We start from the raw sequence: 21,596 nt of genomic DNA on the forward strand, positions 1-21,596 counted from the left end.
ACAGCTAGGGACCAAGTTCACAAATCTGATTGACCTTTAGCCATGTCTTCAAGCATTTTGTGAAAGTGTGATATGTGGTGCAGTTGTGTGTCTGATGGCAGTGTATTCCAGACATGGGAAGCTCTCACAGAGAAAACTGATTTACTAAAGGTGCTTTTCTTGAAGGGAACTATACAGTCACCTCTCATGGCAGACCTTGTGGATCTGCTGCCATATGTTTGGGTTTTCTGTTTAACAAAAATACTGAGTGAAGGGGGAGCCAGGCCATTTAGGATCTTGAATACAAAACATGCATCAGTGTATTGCACAAGATTTTCCCAACTCAGGGCCTCATGCTTTCTGAGGATGTAACAGTGATGATGGCTATTGGGCTTCCTTTCAAGCACTTTGAGAGCCTGTTTGTAGACAGACTGAATAGGTCTTAATGTTGTACAGCAAGCTTGGGCCCAACTAGTCAAGCAGTATGTTAAGTGGGGGAGTATCATAGATTTGAAGTACAGTTTTGCTACCTCTGTAGTCAAACAATTTCGTATAAATCTGAAATTAGCTAGGTTGAATTTGGTTATTTGAATGACCTTTTTCACATGCTTTTTAAAAGAGAGGTTGGAATCAAGTATGATGCCAAGGTACTTAAAATCAGATACCACTGATCAGATACCACTACCGCTTCTACACCTGCATTGCTTGCTGTTTGGGGTTTTGGGCTGGGTTTCTGTACAGCACTATGAGATATCAGCTGATGTTAAAAAAGGGAGTTATAAATACATTTGATTTGAAAAGCACGACTACTTCAAGTGGCAAAGAAGTGAAAAACAAAGAGCTCATTCTAGCTTGCGATGACCTCATCACGGAACACGACATACAGCTGTATTGGAAGAAAGTCAAGGGACACTCCATATCACCTGGTCGTGACAAACTTGACAACGACCATGCCAACAGCATGGCAAAATCTGGTGCAATTCACGGCACCCCTTGGGTGTTTGATGCTCGAGACGAATAAAACCCACTGAGGAAGCCTCCAAGAAACTTCACAGAGCACCCCTGCAACGCAAGGGTGTGTCTTACGCCTGGAGCCCAATCCAGATCAACTGGGTCGGCCCAGTTGCCATGTCGGCCAGAGGCAACAAGTATCTCCTCCCAGTGACTTGCACAACCCAGTTTTCGGCAGCTGTAATGACCAAACTGTGGAGGCTCCTGGGAGTCAAAGCAAAACTCCACATTGCGTACCATTCTAGGAGCTCGGGCAGGGTAGAAAGAATTCTGAGGAAATATGTGGCAGCCAACCACAAAGATTGGAACCTCAAACTCCCATTGGTACTGATGGCGATCAGAGCCACACGCAACATGTCAATGGGAATAACACCCTTCGAGATGATGACAGGCCGGCAAATGACACTTCCACTGCATCTCCTGTACCAACCGGGAGATGTCGCTGCAGCCACCTCCTACACGGCTCATCAATACGTGGCGGACTTGTGTAACCATCTCCAGACTACCTTTGCGTACACTCAAGGAAAGTTGGAAAGAAGTGCAGAAGGTGACAAGACCTATTATGACAAAAAGGCCTCACACCAGGTGTTTGAGGTCAGGGATAAGGTGTGGTACTACATATACACCAAACCGGCGGGCGTCGCAACAAAGTTCCTGAACCACTGGACGGGGCCACATGAGATTGTGGTAAAGCTGTCACCTGTAGCTTATCAGAACAGAATCAGCAAAGGTCGACAAAACGCCACGTTAAATTGGGTCCACAGGAACCAAATCGAGTTGTACACTCCCCGCATGGGAATAGAATGACAGGATAAACACAGATGACAGGATAAACACAGAGATTGAAATGCCTGACGCATTTGCTAAGCATTCCGTTGAGTTACCACAAGCCATTCAAAACCGATCCAGTACGAGGGACCAATGATTGTTGATCTTAGCGTGCTGGATGAGGCACTTTTAGTTGACCCGACTGACTTCAGGCCAAAAGATTGGTCTGTCGCCCGCTCTTGGACGGTGCCGGACAGTATCCTGACTGTTACCATGATCCTTGGTCTTATTTCACTTGGTGTGTGCACCTACTATGTACACAGGTGCACATGTGCATTGGAAGACCTGATGAGGTCTTATACTAGGATCTCCCATGGAACGGAATTGATTCCGATTTTCGGAAATTTGGCAATAGATCCTGAAACCCCATCAGGGGGTCCATCCACAGCATCCCCAGCCTCCTCTCACGAATTCGCTGAAAGTGAACTCAATCTCCAGCCAAATTGCTCTTAATTCAATGTGGCCTTTTCATTCACAGAGTGCTGATACATTTACCATTTAGCACTGGCAGTGCTATAGATTTAAGTTTGGCTTATGGGGTTTGTGACACCATCCAGTGTTGACCATATACTGCAGTGTGGGGGAGGTAGGCCAGTCGGGGAGGGAGGCAGAGGCAAGACGCCATTTCACATCTGCACGTAGTTTGGTCTCTCATTTACTACATCCTGGCTTCGCAGCTGGGAGGCTTGTCTGTGGCTTTAATGATGCTCCCCTTGTGTAATCCTCCTCTGCGTTCCGACATGGTGGAAGCAAGAGATGGAAGGAATTATGGACAGAAAGAGAAAAAGCAAGATAGAGAAATAAATAGAAAGAAAGCTAGGGTTGGCAGGTCGCCTAGTAGTTAGAGCATTGGGCCAGTAACAGAAAGGTATGCTAGATCAAATCCCCTAGCTGACAAGGTAAAAAATCTGCCGTTCTACCCCTGAACAAGGCAGTTAACCCACTGTTCCTAGGCCGTCATTGTAAATAAGACTTTGTTCTTAACTGACTTGCCTAGTTAAATAAAGGTCATTTAAAAAATAAATTGGAAGACCAGGGCACTGCTAGCAGATGAGGTCCCCAGAACAAAGACAAAGTGGTGGAGCGGGAGCATGTCTGTCTGGGGGCTGAGAGTGGCAGTGGAGTCCAATGTTCCATCAGAGGTCTTCACTCCTATACCGCACACCACAATAGCATGATGGACTGGATGGGTAGCTGTGATGCTAACTGTCTCTCTTTTAGAAAAATTTAAAAAGTTCATCTTGGAGTTGAACTTCCTACGTGAAACTCTTTTGTGGTTCACATCCAGTTTTTCATCATGTCCCTCACCTGGGAGGTGAAGCTAAAGTAGACAAGTCCCTATCTCACCAGCAGGCTTTCATACGCATCCCCTACGACAAGACACAGGCCAGCATCACTCATCTCTCCACAGCACTAGCTGTCATACAGGCCATATGTCGGAGTTGTCCTGTCATGTTGCGTTCGCTGAACTTTAAGATGTCTTGACCTGCTTTACATTGCCTGAGGAGGGGGATGGGAGAACACTGGTGCGCCAGGGCCTCTGGGAACAGGTATAAGTGCATATCTGATGTACCGTCATGTTAATACTTTTATGTTTGTATTTATTTCTTTATTTTTTTCCTCGTGACACACTACCCCAGCATGCACTGATTCAATTTCCCAGCTCTCACTCAGCCCATTTGACTTAATCAGTCTGACAGAGTCTGTGTGCCTGGGGAAAGTCTCTCTCTGCAGTCCCTTTTCTCCTCGACATTACGCTCCCTGTGACAAACGCACTCAGGCACCTTTCGCAGTGCAACTCTTGTACAAAGCCTTTGCGGTTCCATCAAACACACACACACACACACAAATGTATGTGCACAGCAGACATCCTTCTCCGTCTGTTCCTGTCCTGCTTTCACTTAACGTGCTTACGAAACAGCTTGCATGCACAAACTGTGCACTAGCAATCTTTTGTGGAACGCAGCTATTCAACCATTTGTTATTAGGTGACACTCAAATTAATTACAGCTGTGTCCTATGGAGCCTGACCTCTGTTACATCAGTCCTTTTCAGACTCATAATAAAAGCAGCAGGATAGAGAGCAGTGTTGGTTAACCTTAGACCAGAGCCGCACAGTCTGGCTAAGAAAGTGAACTGGAGAAAACTTCAGCGGACCGTGAGATGCTTCCCACAGGGTCAGTTCCTCAGCAATTGAATTTGGTAACACAACATTGCCCCCGTGGCATCTTCAGACCTTGCAAAACTTACTGAGAAACTGAACAACACTAACACTTTCCTTGGCCCTTTAAGAACAACCGGTTTCTGCTTCTTCCTCTTTTGGCCTCTTTGTTTTTTTCGTCTTCCACCTGCCTGACCTGATCAAACTTCACAATCCCTGCCGTTAAAAGTCTGGTTATTCTCTGTAAGAGCATGGGCACATGTTGATTGAAAGCAGACGGTGAAGGTCTCAAACTTTAAATATGATGGCTGAGGTCAATAGAGGTTATTTGAAATTCTTTTAATCGGTTTCACCTGACTTGTTCTCATCTCACATCAGCTCAGCCATTTGACCTCTATCTCCACTCTGAGCTGGTCTGAAATCTCTGATACATCTTCATTCGGCTTCGCCCCAAGCCTTTTCCTATTAAATTAGATGAAACAACACTCACACCTGTCAGTTCATATTTTTGAAGATGGAGCAATTTGCGCTTTTCTTGACTCCTCTAGATCTCATACTATCTTTTGAAGAAACATTCTTCTCTTCACCCTCCTTCACACCCCACTCCCTCTTCCTCACACAAACATCTCTCTCTCTCTCTCTGAGAAGTTGAGGAGAGGGGTGGGGTGTTCTATTTTGGCTCCCCCTTGACCTGCCTGTCTAGCAGGGGTCTCTAGGTGGCTGGTTATCATGCTGATTGCACCTGACAAACTCTTCCCCAGACGTAACATTTCTCCTTGCCTCTCCATCTCTCAACGCTCCCTTCCGCATGTCTAAGCATTCTAATGACATATGCTCGCAGGCTTTCTCCAGCCGAGCTGTATCAGTGGAGCGTGGCTTCCTCAGAGAAACATGGTGCGTGTGTGTGTGTGTGTGTGATGGAGGGAGAAGAAGGGAAGATGGAGGGATGGGGATTTGAGGTGGTGATGCTGTTAGATAACAAGAAGGGGGGCATTTTTTGGTCTGCGGAGGGATTTTCTTTCTTTCTCCATTTTCATTATAAATAATGATGGAAATGAAAACATATTTTCCTTTCTCAAAGTGGCAATTTGCCTTTGTAATGATCAAGTCTGAGCCTTCATCTTTTTCATCCTCTCTGCCCTCCTTTCCTCTCATTCCTGGGCTGATAATTTCCACTTTATTTCCATTAGGCTGTTTGTTCACAGCGGTCTGTCGCTGTAATTGATTAGAGCTGTCGGTCTAACTGATGAGGCACGGCATCTCAGTCAGGCAAACAGCCCCCATCCCCCCACTCTCTTCCATTGAAAGCTGCTCTACTTTTAGAGATGGGGGGGCTATTACAATGACGACATAGAACCCCTCCCCGCAGTGATAGAGTTCGGTGACACTGTGGCCTGTTGGATACATGCAGCCCTCAACCCATGGGAGCCCAGGTTGAAATCTGGTTCATGTCTCGATGGGGGCCACCACAGCTCCCGCTCCATCATTAATTCAGGGATAACAGATTCTGTAAGCAACAGCCCACTCTCTCCCTCTTTCTCTGTGTGTGTGTGTGTGTGTGCCCCAATAAATCCTGTATGTGAAACTTTGGTTTAAGACCCTCCTCATTTCACAACAATACAGAGAGAGATCAAGTGCATGTATGGCTGTATGTCTCCGATACCCTTTGCCTGTTACCTGCTGTGGCTGACGAAATCAGAGTATCAGTTACATGTTCCAACTCATCATCCCACCTCATTAACTGTGGAAAGCATCAGGGTGCCTTTCCAGTTTTGTAACTGGTCAGTTCGTTTTGCACCCTAATTGGACTCAAGCCTTTTGATGGGGTCTGGTTTCTCCCTTTCTTCATCTTGCTTTAAAGAGAGGGGTCAGAATAAATGTGTGGAGAAACTATGAAGTAGATGCCATTTCCTGAGGAGGCCTCAAAGGACAGGCAAATAAAGAGACCCCAAAATCTTCACTATCTGATCTACTACCCCTGGACACTGATCTCTGATCTACTACCCCTGGATACTGATCTCTGATCTCCTACCCCTAGATACTGATCTCTGACCTCCTACCCCTGGATACTGATCTCTGACCTCCTACCCCTGGATACTGATCTCTGACCTCCTACCCCTGGATACTGATCTCTGTTCTCCTACCCCTGGATACTGATCTCTGACCTCCTACCCCTGGATACTGATCTCTGTTCTCCTACCCCTGGATACTGATCTCTGACCTCCTACCCCTGGATACTGATCTCTGACCTCCTACCCCTGGATACTGATCTCTGACCTCCTACCCCTGGATACTGATCTCTGTTCTCCTACCCCTGGATACTGATCTCTGACCTCCTACCCCTGGATACTGATCTCTGTTCTCCTACCCCTGGATACTGATCTCTGTTCTCCTACCCCTGGATACTGATCTCTGACCTCCTACCCCTGGATACTGATCTCTGACCTCCTACCCCTGGATACTGATCTCTGTTCTCCTACCCCTGGATACTGATCTCTGATATCTCCTACCCCTGGATACTGATCTTTGTCTGTGTTATTCTCTTTCTGTATCAGACATCTGCTGGTTTTAACATGCAATACATTTGTTTGGCAGCCTTCAAAGAGGCACTGAAAGTCATTTGTGTTTTTGGGTTGTTCATTCCACATTTTTCTCCCAATATGGAGGTGATCAAGAGATGCACAGCAGAGAAGAAGCAATGATCTCTTTTGGGAGAACAACTACATAACATACCACACCGATGCCAGGGCTCACACAGGCACTCCTCATTAGGGTTGTTCTGGTACTTTGGCTCACGCAAACAAAGTATGTTTTCAGTAGGGAATTCTGTATGAATAAGCACGCTATGAATACCTACGGTTCCATTCAAATAACAGAAAGGATTTGGAATTGAAACGATCCTAGGCAATAGACTTCCATTTGAGAAGAGAAAAGAGGGATACAAGATGATATTTGGCAGTTAGAGAGCAGCAGCACAGGAGGAGTGACGGCAGACTCCAAGCCATTAACTCCCCACTCTGTGTGGAACAGGCCCATCTGGAAGAGACTCTGGACTGCTGGACATCCAACTTTTCCCGCCGCAAATCTCCTCCACAGCGCCGTGTCTCCCTTAATCCAAATGAGTCCGTCAAACTAGCCCGAGTTTCTCCGGCTGCAGCCCGGCAAAGTGCCTTTTAATGAAAGGCTGTTAATAATTCAATCTGGTCCCCATGAATACAAAGACTTGGAGAAGTTTAAGGACATTCGGAGGAGGTGAGTGGGGATTGGTGACACCTCTGAACATCTCACAGTGCACTGCCATGATGAACTTTAGATGCATTTTGCATTTTTTATGTCCTGCAGTACTATTGTCACACAGCATTGACCTGGTGGCATGCAACATCCTGCACCACTATTCAAAAGTCACACAAGGGTATTTCAAAACCCATTCCACTGGGCACAGACATCAGTTCAACATCTAGTTTTGATTTACATTTGGATGTGTGGTCAATTAGCTTGAATTCAATGTGAAATCTACAAAACATTTCACCATCTCTTTGGGATTATCTTAAAAGTTGGGTGAAAGAAATATAAAATTCCCTTGATGACTTTTTTCAAGTCCAATCAGTTTCCAAGTTGATTCAACGTCATCACATAGATTTTTTGTTGTTGTTGAAATTACATGGAAAAAACTTTGATTCAACCAGTTTTTGCCCAGTGGGGTTGTTCTTTTCTTGCTCCAAAACTACTCCAATATCACAGAAACCCAATGTGAGAGGCCTTTTAAACCTCAAGAGTCAAGCTGCTATGAGTCAGATACACAAACAATGTGTTTTAATACAATTAGAATCCAATGAAAGAGGAGAATAATCTCATTTGCGCTCAGTCACACAAAAACACACATGCACATCCCTAGCCCGGATTAGGACTGCAAGCTTCAGATACGTTTAACTTGTGACAACAATCCCCCACTTCCCTTTGAGTTTTTTCGCTCCCTCTTCCAAGCAGGAGATAGCATTGTTTACCTTGGGAGGTATTGTATTGTATTCTGATGTTCTTAATCAGACAACAGTTAGATAACATAGACTTCAGAAGGGAGAGAAATCCCCAGTTGACTCACCTAAATACCTCCAAACGTTACTTTGCTGCTTACCGGGAAACCTAAGATGCCTCTTTCTTGTTATTCTTGTTATTTTTTTATATTTTTTTTACCTAGCAGCTTTCTGTGAGCATCAACAGCGCAGTACACCCTCCCTGAGAGTGATCCTCTCAGACACACTGCTTTGTCAAACTATAGTACAAATATGTACTTCCACCTCACACACATCTGAGAAAAACATCTCCATTATATGACTTTTAAAATGAATTGGACATATCGAAGCTAAGATAGCCCTCAAATTGCAGCAACATACCAGGGTTCTAGCTGTGCCCTTCTGAGCGAAGGCAACACCTGTTCTGATGATCACACCACAGGCCAACCAAAGGTCTTGCAATTGATGGTCCATTTCAGAAGAGCTATTCCCTGCTGTTGGAAAGCTAGCCCTTCCTGTTTTTTTCAGAAGAAAAAGTGTTGACCATACAGTTGTTGCCTGTATGCCAATCTATCTGGCCCATTGTTATATGTATAAGGGGTACCATCCACTCATCCATCATTGCATGACTCTGTGGTAACATTATCACTTTAGATAAGGCTACAATAAACTGCACTCTGCTTTTAAGGATCTCTATTCCTCTAATCTAATCTCTGACATGGAGTCTGTTGATCATTGGACTGCCGGAGAATCGTCTGTGTCCCTCCACTTCCCCTTACACAGGAAATAATGGACGGCCCTTCTACCTACCGACGCTCAGGTCTTCTTCCTTCACTGTCTGTTTGATCTCTCACAGTGTAAGAGCCAGGGCAGTTTTGATGCATTATGATTAAATCAGGTTTAAGGGGAGTCTCCTGGCCCGGTATTGTTGGCCAGAGAAAGCGCTGCAATTTAGCATTGGGTGCTGGCCAAGGGAGAGTGGCAAACTGCGATGACTCCAGTGTGTGCCTCTGTGATTTGCACTGATGTCCCCCAGGGATTGAGCAATGACCACTGTCAATTCACCAGGGAGGCCTGCCAGATTGAAACCCCTGCCAACAGATTTGAAAGGATAGCAAGAAATGTAACCGCCCGATCGTGCATTAGTATTTTTCATCGCCTGGACCTTATTCAATTAAAAAAAGATCTCCTCAATATTAATTTGCACTTGAACTTCAGCTCTAAAAGAAAAAGGGAGCGGTGTGAGAAGTGCCCGTGAAGCCCCAAATCATGAAATAAAAATAAAAGATGAACTCAAATTAATTACAGTTTCATTTACAAAGTTTACACTTTTACAATGTTTCATTCACAATGTTTACACTTACTTATTTCTGAAACCCATTTGAATTGGCATGACGATAAACTAAGGAGTCAGAGGAAGATGAGAGACAAATCATATAAAGTAGAGAGAGGGCGGGGCTGAGGCCCTGCACTGAGACATGATATCTGTGGATTACTTACAGCTGATCCTGAATCTGAAAACCAGTTATTGCTGCATGTAAAAATAAACCTGTTTGTTCCATGTGGAGAGGACTCAGTGAATACAATCTGCTATGTATCAGACACATCAGAGAGACTCTCAATCAATATGGGACCTTGAGAATATTTATGTTTAGGTTGAGATGGATACAAACTTGGATATATACTTCAGATGATCAGCCCCCAACCAACCCAACATTCTGCCTGAGTTGAGGCTACAACTCAAGCAGCAGTGGTCTGCTCAGTAGCGCCCTCCGAAGGACAGATTGTGAAATGGAGGTATCCGTGTTGGCAGATTGCTCTTTAGTACCTCAGGGAGAGGACTGATGAGGATATAAGAACGAGGCAGGAGGGAGTGGGATGGTAAACATCTCCATAATGACACAGAGACAGGCCTAACATTAGAGGCATATCTGTGGGCCAATGGGATTTTTCTGTCTAAGCACCAACCAAGAGCTCCATCTCATCGATGGGGCTGCAGTGGAGCAGGGTGAGAGCTTCAAGTTCCTTGGTGTCCACATCACCAACAAATGAACATGGTCCAAAACCAATTCCCCCTCAAAACCAATTCTTAGGGCCTTCCTCTGACACCGCCTGGTGTAGAGGTCCTGAATGGAAGGCAGCTTAGCCCCAGTGATGTACTAGGCCGTACGCACTACCCTCTGTAGTGCCTTGCGGTCAGAGGCCGAACAATTGCCGTACCAGGCAGTGATGCAGCCAGTCAGGATTCTATCGATGTTGCAGGTGAAGAAGTGGGATGTGGAGTTTCTGGGCTGGCGTGGTTACACGTGGTCTGTGGTTGTGAGGCCGGTTGGACGTATTGTCAAGTTCTCTAAAACGACGTTTGAGGTAGCTTATGGTTGAGAAATTAACATTAAATTGTATGCCAATGAAACGGTATAGCTTCCGTCCCTCTCCTCGCCCCTACCTGGGCTCGAACTAGGGACCCTCTGAACACATCAAAGCTGACTCCCACGAAGCATCGTTGCCCATCGCTCCACAAAAGCCACGGCAAGGGGAACAACTGCTTAAAGGTCTCAGAGTGAGTTACATCACCGATTGAAACGCTATTAGCACACACCCTACTAACAAGCTAGAAATTTCACATTGGTTACACTCACCCCCCTTTTGACCTCCTCCTTCTCTGCAGCAACCAGTGATCCGGGTCAACAGCATCAATGTAACAGTATAGCTTCCGTCCCTCTCCTCACCCCTACCTGGGCTCGAACCAGGGTCCCTCTGCACACATCGACAACAGCCACCATCGAAGGATTGTTACCCATCGCTTCACAAAGCCGCGGCCCTTGCAGAGCAAGAGGAATAACTAATTCAAGGTCTCAGAGCGAATGATGTCACCGATTGAAATGCTATTAGCGCGCACCCTGCTAACTAGCTAGCCATTTCACATCGGTTACACTAACAGCTCTGGTGGACATTCCAGCAGTCAGCATGCCAATTGCAAGCGCCATCAAAACTTGAGACATCTGTGGCATTGTGTTGTGTGACAAAAATGCACATTTTAGAGTGGTCTATTATAGTCCCCAGCGCAAGGTGCACCTGTGAAATGATGCTGTTTAATCAGCTTCTTGATATTATCTTGGCAAAGGAGACATGCTTACTAACAGGGATGTAAACAAATGTGTGCACAAATATAAGCTTTTTGTGTGTATGGAAAATGTCTGGGATCTCTTATTTCAGCGCATAAAACATGGGACCAGCACTTTACATGTTGTGTTTATATTTTTGTTCAGTGTATATTGCCTCACAAGGCCTGCTGACATAATTGGCGTTGCACGCAGTACCCCCGCAACTCTGACACACATACACACACATTCATTTCGATATGCACAGAACAAGCACACACAGCTAGCTGGCATCGGCCAATTTAAAACTATTTCCATCTCTGGTAAGAAACATTGGCATGAGAGAGGGAGAACAGAGAGAGAGAAATGGAAGGAGGGAGTGAGGGAGGTAGAGACAGCCGAGTTCATCCAGGTGTAATATTGGTCTGTCCCAGAAACTTCCTGCAAAACACTTTGAAGCTGTTATCAGATCAGAAACCCAATTCCTCAAGTGCCTCCTGTGCCAAAACACCAAATGCATCTTCCATCCTCCCTCCAACACAGCCTGTAACAATCCTGTCAATGCATTTACTTGGTGGTTTACTCACAAATGCTTCAGCCACTTCCAGGATACACAACATTATATCGGCAGCAGTAGGCAGTGAAGAGGATGGCATGCGATTTACCCAAGGTAATAATTCCAGATTTGCACTGATAACAATATCAATCAACGTTTTTTTCCACTCTGCAAGAGCAATGGGCAGCAAAAAGAGCCGGAGATGGGAAAACACATGTGGATTGTTATTTTGAGGCAAAGTCAGGAGTTCTCAAGAACATAATAGACAACCATAACACATTAGAATCATCATTATTAAACTCTCCAAAGTGGATTGCATTTCATAATAAAATTAAAACAGAATTTGCTCCTCTATTTTGGCACTAATGGAACTGTTACGTGCCATTTATAAATCAAGAGAAACAATGCTCTGTTTCCAAACATGTGTAACAGTATAACATTAGACCGTCCCCTCGCCCATACCCAGGCGCGAACCATGGACCCTCTGCACACATCAACAACAGTCACCCACGAAGCATCGTTACCCATCGCTCCACAAAAGCCGTGGCCCTTGCAGAGCAAGGGGAACTACTACTTCAAGGTCTCAGAGCAAGTGACATCACCGATTGAAACGCTATTTAGCGTGCACCGCTAACTAAGCTAGCTGTTTCACATCCGTTACACATGCAGTGTATAGCCTCACGCTGATCATATCTGCATACATTTTCGATACAACACACCCTAAACTATATAACTGAAAAAATGATCTCTTTACTAAAGAGAAATTTAATTAACTGATGAGCAATCTACACTCATTGCTTCCATTCTACTACCCCCTTCCCAACCTTTTCTCTGCCCAGCTACCCCCTACACAGGAACAAGGAGGTAGGCACAGGGTTTTGACCAGCTGTGCCATGCTGACGCTGCCGGAACAGAAGCGCGGTATACGACCCCCCTTTCCCCGGCTCTGTTGATCTCCCTTGCCAAGCCACTGCGCACGGCTCCCACTGAGACAGAATAACATTGCCTGTTGTTTCCTGTGCATTAGGCTGCAATTTAGAAACCATTAATCCCCTCTTTAATCTGTCAAAAATTCCCGACTGTGCTCAGAGAAGGCAGCTGCCTCCCAGTGTGCCCGTCTTCCCCCTTCTGCTATCTCCCCGTATCCTGACACTCCTTATGAGAGACAGACAGGCCACGTATGGTGCTGCCCCACGTATTCAAAGAAAGAGGGGGAATAGGGAAAGGGTGGGACTGAGGAGTGCAGGTGGGTGCTAACCCTCACTCCACAGGTGACCTCATGAACACAACAGCATCTGGTTGAATTACTTAACATTTCGCCCAGCAGACATGTAATCCGGGATAATGCCCTTTTGCCGAGAGTGCCCCAATCTGGATAAATTCATCCCCTCGGAATGAGATCCAAGATGAGTGAGATCCAAGATCCAAGCGAAAAGTCTCAGCGAGGGAGAGAAGGCGTGGCTGGGGGTTGGAGGGATATTGGAGTATGTAATACCGAATGGTACGGAGGGGGTCTTTGGAGTATACTTGGGAACAGTGATGCCATTGGAGAATTGTAATGAACTCCAGTAAACACAGTTTTATTTTTGTTGACTGCTTAAGATGATCATTGTCTGATTTGCAAGAATAGTTTCCAAACGAATGATTTTCCTTTCCTCCCTGACCGGAATCCGACTTGAAGAGATTCCATCCATTTAATCGGATTAAGCAGACAGATAAAATATGAAGAGAATAGAGAACATTGCATGTCTTTGAAATGATCTCTTACTTATGCTTGTTTGGCGTCTGCTAAAGGCCCATGATGCAAGCATCAAGATACACGATGCAGAACAATGAATTACAAAGACAACAGCTGATTAAAATGCAATAGCTTTGATTACACGGTACCTCAATGATCTAATTACTCTAAACGAATTGTAACAAAAGCCATAACCTATTATCAATCATCAAAAACAATGCCAGCTACTCTGAAGGCAAAAATCTACTAAACAATGTCTATTCACTCAACATAAACCTGTAACCTTATCTAATATTATTGTAAATAACTTTCAATAGAATGACCCCTTTTGAAGGCCTATCCATTGCTTACCATTGGGACTGAGAGCCAAAGCTTTCTAGACACAGCTCCTGATTATTTATTCATATGTTTACTACCAGAAATATCCATTGGGAAACATCAGCCTGGATTGGATTAGGCTTAATCTATTATGACAGAAAAATCAGCAGGGGTCATGGGGCGTCTGAGGTGACTTATATCGCTAGCCTTGATGATACACAAAGCACAAACAAGGAAACAAAGGTTGGCTCACAACGTCACATCCCAATGGAGGACATCAATATCAATCTTCCGTGGAGACGTGGCCCAGCTAGAGTTACGTTCCTACAGCATGTGTCATCATTGAGGGGTGAAGAGTTAAGATAGAAGACACATTATGTGCCCTTCCTCTATCTCCTTAGCCATCATGTTGACAACAGAAACAGGAAGATAGACCACAGCAGAAGCTGTGTGAGAAAGTCTGTATGATGACTAAAGGAGAGTGTTGGGAGAAAAAAAAAAGTAAATTAATTTGTTTTAGCTTGTGGTTGAAATGGCAAAATCTATTAATTACAATTTGATTATTATGTGTCATAATCCATACATTTACAAGGGGTTTAAAACATGCATTGCTTGCAAATAACTATTTGGAATGCAGAACGATGCAATAAAATGGAGAAAACATTGACCAATGTCATTTGGGGATGATTGGTATTTCGAAATGTGATGGAGGGTTTTTACTCTTTCAAAGAAGCAAAGAGATTTACTCCAAAATCCCAAAAACCAAACATGACATTGTGTTGACATTTAATTATGAAGCTATTAGGAATTTGGTATCAAAGCTTGTGTTCCATGAAAAGCGGGTTTAGGTTCAGAATAGGCAGACAGTTAATAGACAGCAGTAAATTAAATCGAGGCTTGTGGGGTGCTAAGACCTTCTTTCCAGGGTTAAGAAACAGCTTAGTGTCATGGCAGGGTGGTGACTTAGCACTAGGAAGTCTAGGAGGGTGCCTGTGAGCTGGAAAAGAGGAAGGAAGCCAAAAGATGGAGAGGGAGAAGGAGAGAGAGAGGAATGGAGTCCAGTGATGTTCTGCACTGCCCCCAGTGTGCAAACCAGAGGCCAGTAGAATGATTAGACGTGTTGCCTATAAGTACCATCCAAGCAACTACTGGACAGTTTGCTTATGACTTTAATAAGGAGGCCAGGGATCTGGGTCTAGTTTGAGAGAGAGAGTCACTCCATATACCTCTGTGTGGTTTTTTGGTTCCAGTCTGCCACAGGGACAGGCACATCCAGTACAAGACTCTATTCTTAAACTGGCTCCCTCCACAGGGACTTTCTGTACTCAGAAATTCCAGCACCATTTCCATGAAAGCAGAGATGGTGTTCAATCACACGGTACCCCTTATGAGAGCCATGGATAGAGGGAAAGCGAGAGAAAGATAGACGAGGTCTCGGGACAGGTTTTGCCTGCGGTGAGTGCCTTCTTGGGGACATTCTTTCAGGATCCTCCTGGCTCACACCGTGTCATCAGTCAGTAGTGGATCTCTCTCTCAGCCACACAATTCCCTCTATTCCTTTTTCATAAAAGATATCGGCTGAAAGTAGCTGGCGACATAAACAGATTAATAATTTGTAAAACTAGAATTAGCTATAGTAAAGTTAAAGTTGCTGGTAAAAGGCAAGAAGACAGGTTGTTATCTCCTGTTTACCTGCCAGGGCTTATATTATTTTATATTATGGTAATAACAAACTCAGCTGAATTGCAGAGTAATCTCGCACCGGTCTGCATTACCTGAGATATGTGCTGGTTGGTTTTTAGTTGTTTTTCCCAAAACTGAAAATATCCCCTATAATGAAGGGAAAAATGATGATGCTGGTAAAATAACTGTGCACACAGAGTAGATGTATCGAGATCTATGCAGCGATGATATTAGAATGTTCAATTGCTGTATATGGTATTTCAGCAGGCAGGCTATCATCATCAGGTAAACTCAGCAAAAAAAGAAACGTCCTTTTTTCAGGACTCTGTCCTTCAAAGATAATTAGTAAAAATCCAAATAACTTCACAGATCTTCATTGTAAAGGGTTTAAACAATGTTTCCCATGCTGTTTCCCATTCAATGAACCATAAACAATGAATGAACATGTGGAACGGTTGTTAAGACACAAACAGCTTACAGACGGTAGGCAATTAAGGTCACAGTTATGAAAACTTAAGTCACTAAAGAGGCATTTCTACTGACCAAAAGAAAGATGCCCAGTGTCCCTGCTCATCTGCGTGAATGTGCCTTAGGCATGTTGCAAAGAGGCATGAGGACTGCAGATGAGGCCAGGGCAATAAATTGCAATGTCCGTACTGTGAGACACCTAAGCACTACATTCAGACAGGACAGACATCTGATCATCCTTGCAGTGGCAGACCACGTGTAACAACACCTGCACAGTATCGGTACATCCGAACATCACACCTGTGGGACAGGGACAGGATGGCAACAAAAACTGCTCGAGTTACACCAGCAACGCACAATCCCTCCATCAGTGCTCAGACGGTCCGCAATAGGCTGAGAGAGGCTGGACTGAGGGGTTGTTGGCCTGTTGTAAGGAAGGTCCTCACCAAACACCAACAACATCGCATATGGGCACAAACCCACTGTCGCTGGACCACACAGGACTGGCAAAAATGGCTCTTCACTGACGAGTCATGGTTTTGTCTCACCAGGGGTGATGGTCGGATTTGTGTTTATCGTCGAAGGAATGAGCGTTACACCGAGGCCTGTACTCTGGAGCGGGATCGATGTGGAGGTGGGGGGTCCGTCATGGTCTGGGGTGGTGTGTCACAGCATCCTCGGACTGAGCTTGTTGTCATTGCAGGCAATCTCAACGCTGTGCGTTACAGGGAAGACATCCTCCTCCCTCATGTGGTACCCTTCCTGCAGGCTCATCCTGACATGACCCTCCAGCATGACAATGCCACCAGCCATACTGCTTGTTCTGTGTGTGATTTCCTGCAAGACAATGTCAGTGTTCTGCCATGGCCAGCAAAGAGCCCGGAACTCTATCCCATTGAGCATGTCTGGGACCTGTTGGATCGGAGGGTGAGAGCAAGGGCCATTCCCTCAAGAAATGTCCGGGAAATTGCAGGTGCCTTGGTGGAAAAGTGTGGTAATATCTCACAGCAAGAACTGCAAACCTGGTGCAGTCCAAGAGGAGGAGATGCACTGTAGTACTTAATGCAGCTGGTGGCCACACCAGTTACTGACTGTTACTTTGATTTTGACCCCCCCTTTGATCAGGGACACATTATTCTGTTTCTGTTAGTCACATGTCTGTGGAACTTGTTCAGTTTATGACTCAGTTGTTCAATCTTGTTATGCTCATACAAATATTTACATATGTTAAGATTGCTGAAAATAAATGCAGTTGACAGTGAGAGGACGGTTCTTTTTTTGCTGAATTTAGTTTGGCAATTATCAGCTTCTTAGTTTAAAGGGGAAAAGCTTGAGGATAGTAATTTGGTTCAATCTGACACAAATTAGAAAGACTTCCTTTTCCCCCTGCCTGTCCCCCCCCCCCACACACACACACACGCACACACAGAGAGCTGAGGGATAGAACCCTGCTTAGATGCCAACCCAGTGTGAGGGGTCAAACTTTGAAAAGAAGCTGTGACAGTTCCGCTGACCCTGACACCCTCTGGGATTAGCTCCTGCTCCCATTGTGGGTCAGTTACCATGACCACGGAGGAGCTAACACACTCTCCCTACTCTGCGTGACCACGGAGGAGCTAACACACTCCCGCTACTGTCTGAGTGACCACGAGGAGTAAACACACTCCCTCTACTCTCTGTCTGGTCTCAGTCCAGCCACATCTCACCCAGACATCACATAGTGACGATCCCAGACTTCTCACATGTTACTGACAGCGAGAGTTACATTGTTTTCCAAAGACAACCACCTGCTGGCAAGAAAGGAAAACAACCCATCCATCCATCTTCATTTCTATCCCACTGTCTAAGATTGAGATCAGCTGCAGACTTGGTCAAGGGGATAGTGTTGTTCAGAGTGCTCTATTCTAAGCACTACTTATCTTCCTCTGTGGTCCTGACCAACCCCCCGGTAAGTTTCTGGCAAAGAGATTGTTGGGGGTAGAAATAGCTCCGGAAAAGAAAAAAATTGCTCTGGCAATGAGATTGTCATAGTTTCAAAACAATGTGAGTCGTGGGGAGCAAACGCTTCATCGAGCTGGGATGTGAACACTCAGAGGAGCGTGCCTGTTGACTACATTCAATCTGAAAAGGAGTGTCTAACCAGACTGACAGGGCACAAGCCATGATGAACTCCTGAGACAGGGCACCACTGTCTACAACTGTTAGAACCTCTAAACACAAGTATTGCATTATTATCCAGCAGTTTCCTCCCCATATAGCACAGTGACAGATCATTGAGGGAATAAGACAAATCTGACTGCATCAGCTCTGACAGCTCACAGCAGAAACTACTTCAAAGAAAATGCTCCCTATTCACATGCAGTCACAAACTAACACAGATAATAACAGAAGGGTACTAGTCAGATGAGAGGAAAAGAGAAGAAAAGAGCGGAAAATAGCCAGTGGACTTACCATGTCCGGAGATCCACAGGAACACAACAACCCAGGTGATCATGGCTGGAGAGGAAGAGGGTGAACCTCTGAAACACAGTGGGCGAGTGTGTGAAATTGAAGTTGACACACACAAACACACACAACAGTGCTCTTCTGTGCAGTTCTGGATGGGTGCTACAGTCCCTCAATGATGTCCCTGCTGTCAGGGATATAGCTTTAACTCTTCTGTCCAGTCTTCCTCCTCTTTTTCTTCTTTTCCTCTTCTTCTCTCTCTCCTTCTCTCTATGTCACTCTTCAGAGTTGGCGATGGTCAGCGTTGCTTCTCTCTCCTGTTGATGTGTAGACTCTTTCAGCGTGAGCTTTCTCGCGTTCTCTCGCGCTTATGCTGGCTCGGTCTCACTGATGTTCCATTCTCAATCTCTGAGTGCCTCTACTCGCTTCTCTCTCTCTCTCTACCAGTAGAAGCTCCTGGTAAGGCTCCTCCTTCCAGCTCCCTCTCTCCTTCTCCTCTGTCTCTTTCTCGCTGCCTGCCTGTCTGTTTCAGTGCCTGTGTCGGAGCTTATGCTGCAGCGGGTCCGGCTGGGAGAATCAGCTTGCTCTAATCTCTGAGAACTAGGATCTCTATACGGGAGAATTAACAGAGGACCAGCTTTGGCTGCACTGTGGACAACACAGACGTCCACAAACAAAAGTACAGCTCTCCTCCATGGCTTCCTGCCTAACATGGGACTAGTATTCCACAGTGTCAGAACTGGGTTTGAATCAGTGTGTTTGCCATATAGAGCAGTGAGGATGAAGTAATCACATACATTAGAATCCAAGACCAATGTCCTATAATATTCATTAGCCTGCAATTTCTATCAGGAGTGAGTTATATTTGCAGTCCTTCATTGATTGACCTCTAATGTAAATGCTGTACATCCTTCTAATGCAGTGCTTGCTAACAAGTCTGTTTCACCTTGTAAATATTTAAAGGAGCATTCTTTCTTCAGCTTTTAACTTGCCTGGCTCAACCAGTTTCCTACACCCATTCTCATATTTCTAGAAATAATAGTGTATGGAAAGCGCTACAGGGCTACTTATAGCTATTAGGTCAATGAAACCATCTTTGTATTTGTATAAATAATTCAGTGATGTTAACATTGTTTTTAACTGGCCTCTTACAAATGAATGTATATGGAAGTGCATGTGTGAATGAGGATATGTATGTGTATGTGCCAATTTGTGTGTTTCTGTATGTGTGATGCTGGGATATTATTTTGGACTGTAAATTACGCAGAAAGATATTCGTTCACAGACTGAGCACACAACCTGCTCAAAGTCTGAAAAGACAGAACAAATATAGAATTTCCACCTTCTGTGAGAGAGTTAATTGTAAGCTTTGTTGTAGTTTTGAGCCTTGAGTGTTAGTTCTGACAATCAATGCTTATATTTGGGCAGATTTCAAAATGAAAAACTCAGACAGATCACTCTTTCTACTCCAAGAAACATAAAACAGGAATCAAAATTTAACAGCAGCGGTTTTGTAGTTTTTGCTGGTTTGTTTACTTGATACACTTCCGGGGCTGTTAGTAGAAGGACACTACTGTAGAAATGCCACAACTTCAGTTCAGGAAATATAGTACATACAACATATTGTAAAACTATACATTCCAGTTGGCTTTCACGTTAACATTAAATAGACTTCTTTCAGTGCAGTGCATAATGTCCAATATCCTGATATGACTTATTTGGTCCCCTTGACCTTTGGTACATTTTGTTACGTTATTCTGGGGGAAAAAATCCTCATCAATCTACACACAATACCCCATAATGGGATAGCGAAAACAGGTTGTAAGAAATGTTTGCAAATGTATTGAAAATAAAATCAAAAATATGTTATTTACATAAGTATTCAGACCCTTTGCTATGAGACTCGAAATTGAGCTCAGGTGCATGCTGTTTCCATTGATCATCCTTGAGATGTTTCTACAACTTGATTGGAGTCCACCTGTGGTAAATTCAGTTGATTGAATATGATTTGGAAAGGCACACAATTGTCTATATAAGGTCCCACAGTTGACAGTGAATGTCAGAGCAAAAACCAAGCCATGAGGTCGAAGGAATTGTCCGTAGAGCTCCGAGACAGGATTATGTTGAAGCCAGATCTGTGGAAGGGTACCAAAATATTTCTTCAGCATTGAAGGTCCCCAAGAATACAGTGGCCTCCATCATTCTTAAATGGAAGAAGTATGTAACAACCAAGACTCTTCCTAGAGCTGGCCGGCTGGCCAAACTGAGCAATGGGGGGAGAAGGGCATTGGTGAGGGAGGTGACAAAGAACCCGATGGTCACTCTGACAGAGCTTCAGAGTTCCTCTATGGAGATGGGAGAATATTCTACAAGGACAACGATCTCTGCAGCACTCCACCAATCAGGCCTTTATGTTAGAGTGGCCAGATGGAAGCCACTCCTCAGTAAAAAGCACATGACAGCCCTCTTGGAGTTTGCCAAAAGGCACCTAAATGACTCTCAGACCATGAGAAACAATATAATAAATATCTCAATATTCTCTGGTCTGATGAAACCAAGATTGAACTCTTTGGCCTGAATGCCAAGCGTCACGTCTGGAGGAAACCTGGCACCATCCCTACAGTGAAGCATGCGCGTGGCAGCATCATGCTGTGGGGATGTTTTTCAACGGCAGGGACTGGGAGACTAGTCAGGATCGAGGGAAAGATGAACGGAGCAAAGTACAGAGAGATCCTTGATGAAAACCTGCTCAGTATCTGAGACTGGCGCAAAGGGACTTTGTCCAACAGGACAATGAACCTAAGCACACAGCCAAGACAATGAAGGAGTGGCAAGTTTCTAAATGTGCTTGAGTGGCCCAGCCAGAGCCCGGACTTGAACCCGATCGAACATCTCTGGAGAAACTTGAAAATAGCTGTGCAGCGATGCTTCCCAACCCATCTGACAGAGCTTGAGAGGATCTGCAGAGAAGAATGGGGGAACCTCCCCAAATACAGGTGTGCCAAGCTTGTAGGGTCATTCCCAAGAAGACTGTCATGCTTTGACAAAGGTATACAGCGCCTTGCGAAAGTATTCGGCCCCCTTGAACTTTGCAAACTTTTGCCACATTTCAGGCTTCAAACATAAAGATATAAAACTGTATTTTTTTGTGAAGAATCAACAACAAGTGGGACACAATCATGAAGTGGAACGACATTTATTGGATATTTCAAACTTTTTTAACAAATCAGAAACTGAAAAATTGGGCGTGCAAAATTATTCAGCCCCTTTACTTTCAGTGCAGCAAACTCTCTCCAGA

At 44.7% G+C, this 21,596-nt stretch overlaps 1 protein-coding gene across 1 annotated transcript in view; it reads right to left on the reverse strand.

The window, feature by feature from the left end:
- The window catches only part of LOC112267184 (kin of IRRE-like protein 3), a 194,691-nt gene extending 175,916 nt beyond the window's left edge, over positions 1-18,775 (reverse strand). The window contains exon 1 of the mRNA XM_024445376.2: positions 18,305-18,775. Coding sequence (XP_024301144.1) covers positions 18,305-18,347 — 43 coding nt within the window. The 5' untranslated portion in view covers positions 18,348-18,775. The remainder of the gene's footprint in view (positions 1-18,304) is intronic.
- Between the last annotated feature and the right edge of the window lie 2,821 nt (positions 18,776-21,596).

This window comes from Oncorhynchus tshawytscha, linkage group LG14, assembly GCF_018296145.1.
Source record: "Oncorhynchus tshawytscha isolate Ot180627B linkage group LG14, Otsh_v2.0, whole genome shotgun sequence".
Classification (NCBI taxonomy): domain Eukaryota; kingdom Metazoa; phylum Chordata; class Actinopteri; order Salmoniformes; family Salmonidae; genus Oncorhynchus; species Oncorhynchus tshawytscha.